The 14,465-nt window shown below is 33.8% G+C and overlaps 2 protein-coding genes across 2 annotated transcripts; both read right to left on the reverse strand.

The window, feature by feature from the left end:
* Nucleotides 1–1,472: 1,472 nt before the first annotated feature.
* On the reverse strand, nucleotides 1,473–7,487 carry LOTGIDRAFT_137823 (hypothetical protein; the record flags this gene model as incomplete). The annotated part of the gene is made up of 6 exons (XM_009047871.1): nucleotides 1,473–1,795; nucleotides 2,281–2,448; nucleotides 2,536–2,540; nucleotides 4,967–5,091; nucleotides 5,335–5,463; nucleotides 7,335–7,487. 6 exons carry the CDS (start codon nucleotides 7,485–7,487, stop codon nucleotides 1,473–1,475), a joined length of 903 nt encoding a protein of 300 aa, XP_009046119.1.
* Nucleotides 7,488–13,012: 5,525 nt separating this feature from the next.
* Nucleotides 13,013–14,158, reverse strand: LOTGIDRAFT_199455 (hypothetical protein). Its single transcript, XM_009047872.1, has one exon. The coding sequence runs from the start codon at nucleotides 14,075–14,077 to the stop codon at nucleotides 13,145–13,147; it is 933 nt and encodes a 310-aa protein (XP_009046120.1). The 5' UTR covers nucleotides 14,078–14,158; the 3' UTR covers nucleotides 13,013–13,144.
* Nucleotides 14,159–14,465: the final 307 nt, after the last annotated feature.

Below are 14,465 nucleotides of genomic sequence, written 5' to 3' on the forward strand. Positions count from 1 at the left end.
GTCATAGGTGAATTTATATTCAAAGTGTCTAGTTGTATTCCAAATATCAAGGTTCTACATCAAATAGATCATAAGATATACATACACTAAGCTCAAAAAGACGCAAATATTGTAAAAAAAAACTCAAATTTGAAAAAATCACCAATTTCAATTTTGCTTTAAAATAACGATTGTTATATATCTATGTAAAGGGCATGAGAAGCACATTAGGAAACCGAAAAAATTTACTCTCTAGGTTAAGTAGGTCACGTGCTAGAGCAGTCCAAAGTTGCGAATTTGGCTTTTTACGGATAGCTATAAAACCAGAAGTACATGTCGGAGGTCAAAGGTCAAAGTATCAAATGATAGCCAAGGTCAATGACCTTTGACCCTATGAAGGTCAAGGTCATCAAAGGTCAAGGTCACATGGTGTGATCGTTTGAAGCTTTAAAAAAATTTCAACCGGAAGTTGCAAAAAAGCAAAAGCGAAATTCAAAATTCGGCTCCCAATGTTTTTTGCGCAATCGATTGCACACTACATTCACATCAAATTTGAGCATATCAACTTTTACCCTGAGGCCCCATTTTGAGTTTTACAAAAGTGTGTTTTTTCAATATGGCGGCCAAAGTAACGCTTCCGGTCTGGATTTTATTTTAAAATCGGCCATAAAATTTTATTTGCCAAAGATCAGCCAAATTTTGTTGACCTACATAAATTACACCGGAAGTTATTCAACCGGAAGTAGATTTGAACTTCAGTCGCTTTCCTGTTTAAAATCGGAAATGAAGTACAAAATTTGACTGTATCATATTATTAACATTAGTGAAGTCTCTTTGCACTTAAAATTTCAGATCAATCGATGCAAAAGCAAAAAAGTTGCAAAAAAATCGAAAAATTTGATCGAAAAAAGTGAGCGACGAATTTTCGAATTTCGTAATTTTTCAAGTGCTATCAGGTCAGAAATTACAGGTAGATTATAAAAATGAAAACCCGAAGAAAATCGATGCAAAAATACGTCTTCTAGAGCCGATTTTCGACTTTTTGCACATGTTGAACTGTGGCAATTCCGGTTTTGCAAAAATGTTCCAATATATATTTAAGGAACACGTTGCCACTACAGAAGGTCTAGAGAAGTTGAATGGTTGCTGCAACTACTGCAGTTTAAAAAAAAAAAAAAAAAAAAAAAAAAGAATGGACATTTCGATAACAAACTGGGACTTTGCGGTAGCAAAGTCCCACAATTATCCATTTGGTTACTACAATAGTATTTATTTTGTTACTCTCATATTCATAAGGTTACTAAAGTATTCATTAGGCTACTATTGTATTCTTTTGGTTACTATAGTATTCATTTGGTTACTATAATAATCATAAGGTTACTATAGTATTCTTTTGGTTACTATAGCATTCATTAGGTTACCATTGTAACCTACTCTATATTTACAAACAACAATGTTTTTAAAACATTCATTTATTCTATACGAAAGATAAACTATTCTTCATCACCAGGTAAAACTTCACCACATTCAAACCTGACAAAGTCTACTAATTCTAAATCATTATCTTTAACTACATCTTTAACTAACACTGAGGAATCTAACAAATACTCCTGGAATAACAGTCTGTCTTCATTGTCTCCCTGTGGAGGAGTCTCATCATCAAGTTCACCAATAATCTTAGGATTCATCCCCACAATATGCTGACAAATTCCATTTTTGATTTCTGAATCTTCCACAAAATTATTATTTCCATCAGCACTTTGTTGTATTTCAACGATTGTTCCATATTTTCCTATTTGATAATTTTCAAAGCCTTCTGGAAGTTTTATACCAGTTCCTGTAAATCCACAAAACATTTTAGTTATACACCAGGGTGACAATTGATAAACAATGACCATCCATGGATATTAATATTTTCCTAGAGCCAAAAAAGTTTTTCAATTAGATAGCTTTTAGAGAGGGCTACATCATATTTCTCTTTAGCATGTCTTGGCTAAATTGTAAGACCATTAGACTAAAACTAATTTTCATCCTAATAACAGAAAATAGAATTTACTTCAATTGTTCATCAGTCCTTTGTCTCGTACTATGCAATCAATGATTTCATGGGAACCAAAATCCATTGATTTGTCCTCAGAAGCTCATGTCTGTGAATGCAAATTTATGCTTTATAAACTTTCTTATTTATCATAGTTTATAAAAAATCTACATATTCTGTAAATTTTCTTGTTTTAAATATTTCCTGGTGACTCAAACTGGATTGGCAAAAATTAACCTTCCCATTTAATACAAATATTTTACCTGATACATGAACATAAGTATAGAGTTGTGATTGGGGTGAAGCTACTACGTGGACAGCCCTTCTTATTGCCATGTTTTCACCAATATTACCAACATTGTATGCTACCATATCTTGTACAGTTTTACCTTCTGGTGTTACTATCAAGTTCACCTCTTCTTTGTCTAGTTCTAACTAAAATATCAGACAAGACCTCACCTTACACCTAAGTGTTTCAGATATTAAATCCTGTATCAGGACAATATTCATTCTTGTACTTCCACTGTTCAGATTGATAACAGGTCTTTTAAAATCCCTCAATAATTTTAATTCTTCCAAACTATGTATACTTTTAATGAAGATAGCTTGCCAGGCAAGGTAATATAATGTCAATTTTGAATAAAGATATTTGGCAGTACAGTAACAATTACCAGTATGATATATTCAACCTTCAGACATACACTTCTTTTTAAACTCTTTAGGGCGATACTGAATAATATTGAGTATGTGTTATTGCCCTTGTTCTTGAAAACGTGTTCAAACTTTTAGCTCGTGAAAACTCTAAAAGGAAATATTCAATCTCCAGCACGGTACTGAATAATAAAACCAAGAAAGAGTTTTCAAGAACGAGGTCAATAACATATTTTGATTTTTTTGATTTTCGATAGGATTCATCCATGGTGATGATAAACAATTTCTTCAAGTTTCGTCAAAATCTGTCAAAAATTGAGCCTTGCAGAATGTTTACTGGCTAAAAATTTAACACGTTCTCAAGAACATGGGCAATAACTGATACTAAATATTTTTCAATTTTTCTGATTTTCGATGGGGTTCATCCTTGGGTGATAACGAAAACTCCCACCAAGTGTCGTCAAAATTCATCACGAATTGTGCCTTCCATAGTGTTTACGAGAATGGGGGCAGTAACTCCTACTAAATATTTTTTGATGTTTCTGATTTTCGATAGTGTTCACACTTGGGTGATAACGCACACTCACACCAAGTTTCGTCAAAATTGGTCAAGAACTGTGCCTTCTAGATAGAGTAGTTAAGAGCTAAAAATTGAACGCGTTTTCAAAAACAAGGGCAATGACTCGTACTAAATATTTTTCTGATATTCAATAGGGTTTATTCTTGAGTGATAACAAACACTCATGACAATTTTCATCAAAATCTGTCAAAAATTGTGCTTTCTAGAGTGTATACAAGCTAAAAATTGAACGAGTTTTCAAGAACAAGGGCAATAACTCATACTAAATATTTTTCAATTCTTCTGATTTTGAATAAGGTTCAACCTTGGGTGATTACGAACACTCACACCAAGTTTTTCCATGTCAGCCCCTCTCACCTGCTTCACTGACAGGGGGAAACCGGGTTGAAAAATCTGAAGGTATTATCTCGACCTATGCCGAGATAGAACCCTGGACCTTCAGGTTTGCAAGCAAGCGTCTAACTCACTGAGCCAGCACAGCTCCCTGAAAGTGTTTTCAAGAACAAGGGCACTAACTCATACTTAATAATTTTGGATTCTTCTGATTTTCAATAGGGTTCATCCTTGGGTGAATACAAACACTCATACCAAGTTTCATCATAATCCATCAAGAATTGCATTTTGTAGAGTGTCTAAGAGCAATTGTGAACGGACCGACGGGCATTGGTGACAGCGATATATGCCCCCCATTTTATGTGGGCATATAAAAATGATACTGATTATGTATGAAAAAAGTATTTCAATTGTAAAAGTGATGTTTTTGTTTGCTTTCAGATCAACTGCTGCTAATGGACATGATTATTGTTCAAATAAATTCAAGTCCAGGAAGCTAGGAAAAGTTCCTTTGATGCCTTCCAAACATGGAATCAACTAATTCATTAAACTAAGTAATTACAGATAAAACTACAAGTAATTACTGACAAACTACAAGTAAAAGTACAAGTAAAAATTGATAAACTACAATTAATTACTGATAAAACTACAAGTAATTACTGATAAAACTACAAGTAATTACTGACAAAACTACAAGTAATTACTGACAAACTACAAGTAATTACTGATAAAACTACAAGTAAAAGTAAAAACTGATAAACTACAAGTAATTACTGATAAAACTACAAGTAAAAGTACAAGTAAAAACTGATAAACTACAAGCAATTACTGATAAAACTACGAGTAATAATTTATAAAACAATAAGCAAATATTGATAAAAATATAAGTTAATTGATAAAACTAACGGTACATGTAGGTATTGAAAGACCAAAAAAATTTAAGTTTGTATATACAGGGAATTATTTTCAGTTATACACCAGGTAAGTCCACTGATAAATTTTCACTCCCACTTGGCTAACATTAAAGGATTGTAAAGAGGTTTTCTAAACTTATTATGGGTATCGGGGACACTCATAGCATCAATTTGCTCCATTTCAATTTTCGTTCTGATGTCTGTGGTTCTTGCTATACCACAAAACACAATTTATGACGTCACTAGAGGGGAGCTACCGGAAGCCACTATTGATATCTATGCATTTCCGCTCTAGTAACATCATAAAACACCTTAGTTTGAGTGGAAATGTAAGAACCACAGACGTCTGAATGAAAATTAAAATGGTGCAAATTGATGCTACCAGTGTCCCCTGATACATATAAAAAGTTTAGAAAACCACTTTACAATCCCTTTAAGGATTTCAATTTTATTTAGGTAGAATGGAAAAACAATCGAGTATAACTTACAGTATTTGCTGTTATATTATTACAATGGTTGCTACAGTTTTTTAATAAATTTGTTACCAATTCTACAAACTTCATATTTTTGCCAACAAAATCAGTTTCACAATTGACCTGAAAAAGTCACATCATAAAGGTATCTATGTGTCATGTTATTGGAAACATTGTGATGTCATTTTGTTAGTTTATATAAAGATATTTTTACAATATTAAAATATTTTCACTTTTAAAATAGTGCTCATTACAACATATTGTAGAAAAATTCTTCTTTTATTAGATTATGTGAATATAGTTTTTAATATTCCAACATCGCTTTACAATTCATGCATTGAACTCTATTCAATAGAAATATCTTACTTCTATCATGGTAGCTGATTTCTGATCTCCAACTAATCCAATCAAACCTTGTGACATTGGTCTGGATTGTAATTTGGTTGCCTTATCCCAACCTTCTTTCTGTGCTTGTTCTTGTAACCATTGTTCTGCCTAAAGCAAACAATCACAAATAGTATACATGTATGTAGAAAACTTGTAAAATATGTAATACTCAGTGCAACCTTTAGTAAAAATCATGTCTCTCCTACAGTAGAACCCCAGAATAAATAATGTCTCTCCTGCAGTGCAGCCTCATGTGAAATCATGTCATTCTTGCAGTGCAACCTCATGTGAAATCATGTCTCTCCTGCAGTGCAGCCTCATGTGAAATCATGTCATTCTTGCAGTGCAACCTCATGTGAAATCATGTCTCTCCTGCAGTGCAGCCTCATGTGAAATCATGTCTTTCTTGCAGTGCAACCTCAAGTGAAATCATGTCTTTCTTGCAGTGCAACCTCATATGAAATCATGTCTCTCCTGCAGTGCAACTTCATGTGAAATCATGTCATTCTTGCAGTGCAACCTCATGTGAAATCATGTCTCTCCTGCAGTGAAGCCTCATGTGTAATCATGCCTTTCTTCCAGTGCAACCTGATGTGAAATCATGTCTCTCCTGCAGTGCAACCTTGTGTGAAATCATGTCTCTCTTGCAGTGCAGCCTTATGTGAAATCATGTCTTTCCTGTTGTACAACCTCAGTAGAAATCATGTCTTTCCTACAGTTGAACCTTGAAATAATTCGTGTCTCTACTGCAGTGCAACCTCAATAGAATTCACATCTCTCCTGCAGTCTATCCTGATCTATGTCTCTCCTGTAGTACAAATGAAGAAGAATTCATGTCTTTCCTACAGTAGAACCTCAGTAGATATCTTGTCTCTCTTGCAAAACAACCTCATAAGAAATTATTATCTCTACTGAAATAGGTTCAACCTCAGAAGAAATTATGTCTCTCCTGCAGTGAAACTTCAATAAAAATCTAACCATGTATTCAGGACAAGTGGTTACCTAGCAAGATATGCCCACTTTCCTGATACATTTTCAGTATATCAAGGGCAGTCACCTATCTGTGTCAAATCATACCAAAAATCTAATTTGTGCAAGATATTGTTGATTTAAACAAACACACATTATTTAATAAAATTCTGACATAAACTGTCACCTCTATCGCTAAGAAATTTGGATGCATTTTACAAAGTCATGGGCAAAAGCTCAAATTCCATTGATCGAAAAATTGTCAAATTTAATCTTGACTAAGATCTCATCATTATAAATGATCATACCAAATTTCATTTAAATCGGATGAAAACTGTAGTATCTATTGTGGTCACAAACAAATTTTGACGCGTTTTTCATAAATCAAGGGCAATAACTCAAAAACCGTTCATTGAAAGATAGCCAAATTCGAACTTGTCCAAGATCTCATCATTATAAATATTCACACCAAATTTCATTGAAATTGGATGAAAACTGTAGTCTCCATGGTGTTCACAAACAAATTTTGACGTGTTTTTCGTAAGTCAAGGGCAATAACTCAAAAACCGTTCATTGAAAGATAGCCAAATTCGAACTTGTCCAAGATCTCATCAATATAAATGATCACACCAAATTTCATTCAAATCAGATGAAAACTGTAGTCTCTATCGAGTTCACAAGCCAATTTTGACGCGACATAGGATGGACATGGGAGACGACACTTGGATATCCTAGAAACAGTGTTTACAGTTAAAACCCTAGGTCCTCCTAGTGCCAAGATTGTTTCGAAAAGACAGTCTGAACATGGCTGAAATATCACAGAAATCTACTGCAGTAAGCTTATAAGCTCATCTTGTGGTATTATGTGAATATCTATAATTGTCTCACCTCTCCTTTGGAATTCAAAAATACTAAAAATAGAAATGTTTGTCTTTTTCCAAAGAAATTAGAATTATATCAAAAGTAAAGATAATGCAAAGTACATGTTCTATGTGACAATTTATTCTTACCTTTTCAAAGTCATTGTCAAATTTAATCAAGGCATTTTTACAGTTGATAATAGGGAAGCCTGTCTTTTTCCGTAGTTTACTCAAAATGGGTTTGTCAACTTTCGTACAAAATCCCCGTATTGTGCCCGTCAGACATGATTTAAACAACAACATATTTCTTTATTTACCAGTGGTATCTAGAAAATTTAGACAAATAAGGCATACACATTTTGCATGTGAAGAACATAAAAAATAAAATAAAGGTTTTCACTTCATTGGTAGGATTACAAGCACTTGTTTCAATTTCTTTGCAGAGTAAAGCCAGCCACAGACTAGAAATGAAATGAATGGAGTTTTACGTCTTACTTTTCTGCACCAGGTGGGCTAATGAAGACGGGGCAACGCCATGCAGGGTGCAATGAGGGAAATTTTGCCAGGACAGCGGCATTTGCCTGCTCTTTTCTGATTTCCAACTGTCGAGGGATCTGTAATGTGCACAGTCTGCGGCACACAGGGCCTCGGTTTATTGTCCCATCCGAAGCTTTTTCCATGTCAGCTCCTCTTACCTGTATCACTGACAGGGGGAAACCGGGTTGAAAAATCTGAAGGTATTATCTCGACCTATGCCTGGATTGAACCCTGAACCTTCAGGTTAGCGAGCAAGCGTCTAACTCACTGAACCACCGCGGCTCACAGCCACAGACTAGAGGAACTAGCTTTTAAAAGTGACTGCCTCCAGAAGTCAGTTGCAAGATCAATTTATTGAACAATGGCAAATGAAATGAAATGAGTTTTATGTCCAACTTTTTTGCGGCATGAGTCTGCTCTTTTTTATTTAAAACTGTCGAGGGATCTTTAACGTGCACGGTCCATAGCACACAGGTCACTGGTCTATTGACCTGAACAACTAAACACTTTTTCAAGTCAGCTCCTCTTACCTGCATCACTGACAGGGGGAAGCCGGGTTGAAAGATCCGAAGGTATTGTCTCTACATATGCCCAGATTGAACCCTGGACCTTCAGGTTGATGAGCAAGCATCTAACTCACTGAGCCAACACAGAAAAGTTACAATACTTGAGCAATATTGGCTTATCCATCAAAGTAAGGTGTTCGGTATTTGTGGCATAAAGAGCGTAAAATCAATGGGCAATGGCAAGAATATTCATGTCTATTTGCTGTTAATTCTGCGAAATACAAGCATGATGCAACAATTACATCAGCAAATGTCATTCAGGTCTTTTCATGAAATATAAAAGAATTGGACAAAATTTCCTGGTGACCAATGAGACGATAGCCCTTGGAGGCAGGCAGTTCAGCTAGTTCCTCCTGTCTGCAGCAGGCTCGATAAGAACTTTATAATATATCATATCTGTACAAAGAAATAAAACAAGTGGTTGCCTAGCAAGATACGCCCACTTTCCTGATCAATTTTCAGTATATCAAGGGCAGTCACCTATCTGTGTCAAATCATACCAAACATTTAATTTGTGCAAGATATTGTTGATTTAAACAAACACACATTATTTAATAAAATTCTGACATAAAATGTCAACTCTATCGCTACGAAATTTTTATGCGTTTTTACTTAGTCATGGGCAATAACTCAAATTCCGTTGATCCAAAAATTTTTTAAATTTAGTCTTGACTAAGATCTCATCATTAAAAATGATCATGCCAAATTTCATCTAAATCAGATGAAAACTGTAGTCTCTATTGTGTTCACAATCAAATTTTGACGCGTTTTCATAAATCAAGGGCAATAACTCAAAAACCATTCATCGAAAGATAGCCAAATTCGAACTTGTCCAAGATCTCATCACTATACATATTCATACCAAATTTCATTGAAATTGGATGAAAACTGTAGTTTCTATTGTGTTCACAACAAATTTTGACGCGTTTTTCAAAAGTCAAGGGCAGTAACTCAAAAACCGTTCATCGAGAGATCGTCACATTCGAACTTGTCCAAGATCTCATGATATTAATGATCACACCAAATTTCATTCAAATCAGATGAAAACTTTTCACATTATAATGTGGGCGTATAAAAACAGTAGGTACATGTGGTGTGGGTTGGACCCTACTAAATCTAGACCCTATTCATTAGAAAAATACACCTGTGATAATAAAATCCTACATTAATATCAGTAATAAAAACATGTGAATGACAAACAAGCAGTCAACTTGTGGAATATTATTCTGTAATATTTTTCATGAGTATATTGGGCGAGTTGACTAAAAGTAAAGGTCGAAGTGTTTCTACTAGAATACACGCCACTCTCTGAACTTTTGCATGAACTACTGTCAATAATTAATCTTTTGTAAAGCAATATGCGGATTATTATAAAAATTTTGAGTTGACGACAACCTATCTTAAGAATCGTGATTCATACAAACTTTAGGCAAATTTAGAAATATTTGCACTTCTAATTCTTGCCGATGAAAACAATTCAGGATTATGTATAGCATTGATCGTCCAGTGCGTTAATACATTTCACAACAAGTTGATCAAGACTATTCGTGTCAAATCGTACTTTAAGACGATTCGCCCCCTATAATGATTTTACATACTTAATTACCTACTGACGAAGATATATCTTATGCAAAATGGCCTATTTCTTCATTCATTTTGTCGAGATTTTTTTATGCTCTATTCGTCCACATACTCGTGCACAAGCAGATTTTCATAGCATGAAAGTAACCATCAGCCATTTGAGTACAACACAAGACCCTTGGTCCTATCCCAGTTGAAGGATACCTTCAGATTTTTTACTCAACTTTTTGCCTGTCAGTGAAGCAGGTTACAGGGAATTACATTCAAAAATATCTCTTCAATCAAATGTTATACAGGTTGCATGTTAAACATCCCTGGAAATTTGTCTATCACAAAGAGAGTGAACTAATGGTGAAGATTGAAGAAAAGTAGTTTGAGAATATCTCACCACTTATTCCAATGCCAGTCTTTGCAGCTTTTTTTTTTTAACATATTCCTTAGTTAGAAAATACTAATATAGTACCTATAACCACTCGCATTAAATTCTGTTGCTTGGACAGGTCTGTGAACAAAGCTGTGGTGTTAAAGACTAGTAGGTAACAAATTAAACAGACAATTATTTTGTTATAAAATTCATTTTTTCCATGTGCTTATATACAATATACAATTCCATAACAGAAAATTCATTATTATAACATTTTAAATAACATAGGTAAAAGGTCTTAACACTCAAAGCAGATTAAAGTTATATAAGCCATTGGATTTTTTTCATGCGAGTCTTTGTTTCCATGATTGCATTTGAAACTCGACATTATTTTCATTACAGCACTGGAAAGCTTAGCTCAGACTTTTCCAAAAATTGAAAGGTACTTCAAGTCGTTAATATGGAAACATAAGATATGACAAAAAAACAGACAAGTTATGTCTATGATAATGTAGTGCCAACGGTTATCACAATATTTATGTGGACCAAACAATTATACCAGATTTGACTAAAAATACAAATACAATAACTGTATCAGTCAGAACATTTACTTTAAATAAACCTGAAGATTATGAATTCAGGAACGAGAACCTTTAAGAGCCAAATAGAATACATAAAAAATATTGGCTATCTACATGCAATAAGAGGTATAATTGTTAACAACTGTAACATTTTAAATTTAAAAAGCAGAATCCTAATAGAAAAACATATGAAACCTTAATGGACTTCCCTGCAGTCTCTTATCAACTAAGCTTATTGGGAGAGGTTTAAGTTAACACAAACATCTATTATGAGGTATCTTGAGAGAAAAGTCAGTTCCAAAATTAAAAGCATTGTCCCTGCCATACTTTGGCATTTTTTTAAACTTTAAAGAAACCTATAGAAATAACAAGTACTTACAGAATTGCCTTAAAATATTTTCTTATTGGTGTTTATACTGAGTAACATAAATTCAACACAATCCTTACCCAATGTGTTGTACAAAGCAACTCTAAAGTAATTAACTAATCATACATGTACTACACAAGTTTCATTATAAATCTATATATATAAATATACTTCTCAACTAATGATATAATTATATCCAATTATGTACAAAGTCAAAATCAAATTTTTCATTTCATTTTTTAAAAAATCTTATAAATCATACAAGCAATTTTTGTAATCAAATTTTTAAATTTAACAACCATAAACTTATACTGTATGAATTAAATTGAAAATCTGCAATGAAAGTAGACAAATTTTGGTACATCTAAAAATAATAATAAAACACCATTTGAATCATTGAATCTGCGCCAGTACAGATAGCCCGAGAAATGCGCCCAGATAGAATATCTGACTAAGTCAAAGCAACTGTGATCAACTAAAATGTTTCAATTGACAAAATGAGCCAACATTTGCTAGAAAGTGGAAATGAACAACTCGTAAGCAACAGATGTAGGTTTAACAGGTTCGCTAATTCCAGAAATTGATCAGATTCTAGTACATACAACCAGTTGATAGCAGTTGTTGATTATCTAGTAGCCTCTATCAGTCTTGATCATAACTCTGAAAGTCAATATTTCCAAATGACATTGTAAAGACATAATATATAGAAATTTATACAAAAAATATAGTAATAAATTATAGTAATCAAAATGTAAGCTTACTCCATAATACCATAACAAAATAATAACAGAAGGAAGAACAGCATCCCAAAGTCATTGTGACAGTTTTCTGGAAAAACACTGCCTAAAACTCTTGAATACCAAAATATCATTATGCTATAACATTTCTTAAATTTATACATTCATGATTTCTTTGAAAAAATTCATCAAGCAGATAAGAGAAAACAATTTAGATACTGGTAACAAATACACAATGGCTTGTTTCAAAAAATAAGATTTAAAAATTAACCTTAAAGATACAATTAGCATATGGTAATTCAATATAAGTCTATTTCAATGAATTTTACTACCACTTTCAGAATGTTGTAGTTTGTATTATAGACAGGTATTATAGGCACAAGCATTAGGTGTTACAAAAGACAAAATAACCACTGGATTGGATTCAAATTGTTCAATAGATTTAGATAAAACAATAAAGTTTAGTGACAGTAATATTCCTGACCCTTCAGAACTGAAACGAACAAACTTCTAACAATGACACTATAACAATGGTATGGCTGCCTGCATCAAGAATTGTGCTAGAAATGATATCTACAGGGCTGTTGATTTGGTTTTGCAGTATGACTTGAGCTTGAATATGTCAACTATCTCTTGAGTTTTAAATATTTATGTATAAAATTGCAGTCCATGTATTAATGAAGAACAAAAAATTGTCTATCTTCATTACAGTTTAAATTATTCAACCTTACAAAAAGCAAACCAACAGCCACAAATATTCAATAAATACACATCCTAAGGATGAATTAGCTAAACTTGTTTGTGATAGGAAGAAAATTTCAATTGGAATGAAAAACATATGCCAATGAAATCTACTTTAACAAATAATTATAATGATTCTTAATTATCAATTAATTTTACTAAATAAAGGGGATAGTTGGACTCTTTAAAAAATATTTTAAAACTATAGTGATTGATATTCAGTTGTGATTCTGATTTACAGAAATCATAGTTCAAGATAAGCCTTATTTATAGTCAAAATTCTTATTACTGACCTCAGTTATTTACTGGTATTATAGCACTCTAACTTATTATATTAGAGAGTGCCCATAAACGAGGAATTAGAGATCATTAACTTGAAAACTAGGTTATTGAAATATCTCAGGACATGCTCTCTTAATTCTCCACCCTTTTTCTTTTACACTAACATTACAAAAGTCCATCTATCCCAAGCTAAATACTTTAAAGTCAGGAGTTGTCATTTAAGTCTCCATGTTTGGACAAAACATTATTTACAAACGCAGCCATATCTACAGGAGGATTATCCACCTTAGTTAAAAATGGATGCTCTAATAATTGAGGATAATTAGGCCTATTATTATAATTCTTTTGTAAACATTGAATAACAAAATCTTCAAATTCCTTAGAAAATTTATCAGCGGGTAATCTTGGTGGATCATCGACAACCACTTGTCTGATTTGCTCAAAGGGAGTTTTCCATGTTGAATAAGGGAAGACACCAGTTGCCAATTCTATCATTGTAATTCCTAAACTCCAAACATCAGACCTAATGTCATAGCCTTCTGATGGATTCTCAGGATTAATACGTTCAGGACCCATGTAAGGTCGACAGCCTGCATCCTTTGTACGGGCAATAGAGTCCACTAAATAGCCACTGATTCCGAAATCACAGATCTTCACTTCACCCTTTCGATTAATAAGAATATTTGAAGGCTTAACATCACGATGAATAACTTGTAACTCTGAGTGAAGGTAATGCAAAGCCTTGACAACTGACAGGGCAATATTTCTTAGAACAGTTTCTGGAATCTTATCCCCATCTTTGATGATTGCTTTATAAAGTTTATCTAAAGAAGTCTCCATAACTTCCATGCAAATCCAAACATCTCCTTCTCTAAACAAGGCTCCATAAAAATGTACCGTGTAAGGGCATGAACCACTCCTCATATTTATGTCCAAGTCCATGAGTAAACGTTTTTGTTCTTGATTATTTACTGTGGCCTGTATCCTTTTTACAGCAATCACGATACCACTTTGAGCGTGTTTCATTTCTTCAACCACACCGTAGGCGCCGCGGCCCAAGAGCCTTATTCGTTGCAAGTCAGTAGCATCACACACGAAAGTTTGTTCGCCAATCGTCAGTGTTGCCCTTGAATCCATATCAGGCCTTGGTGGTTGAGGGCTCGCTGGAGGCTCAGTAGAAATGCCAAGCTTCGGAAGCCTTGGCCCTTTTGGGCCTGGCATCTTGGTTGTTCGGTTGCAGTGACGCTCGTAGCTACAAGAAGCACTTCACATGCTATTTTTGCTGGAAAAGTTTTCACCCAAAACTAACAGTCACCCATTCCTGTTGTGGGTGTCAGCTACATTAAATCGGTGAAGACTCGTAAAACTCCTATGTAAATTTGACCTAGTATTCGCCAATGAGTCATCAGAATTCTTGATCACTCAGACACTAAATTTAATAGGATATCCTGACTGATTATAACTGATGTATATTTCCGGGTCCCTTTCCAAGAAAATTAACAAGACGACATAAAAAATCAGAAAA

This window comes from Lottia gigantea (genome assembly GCF_000327385.1).
Source record: "Lottia gigantea unplaced genomic scaffold LOTGIsca_118, whole genome shotgun sequence".
NCBI lineage: Eukaryota > Metazoa > Mollusca > Gastropoda > Lottiidae > Lottia > Lottia gigantea.

Excerpts from the sequence above, each read along its gene's own strand:
- LOTGIDRAFT_199455 (XM_009047872.1), bottom strand. The coding sequence starts at position 14,077 with ATGGATTCAAGGGCAACACTGACGATTGGCGAACAAACTTTCGTGTGT.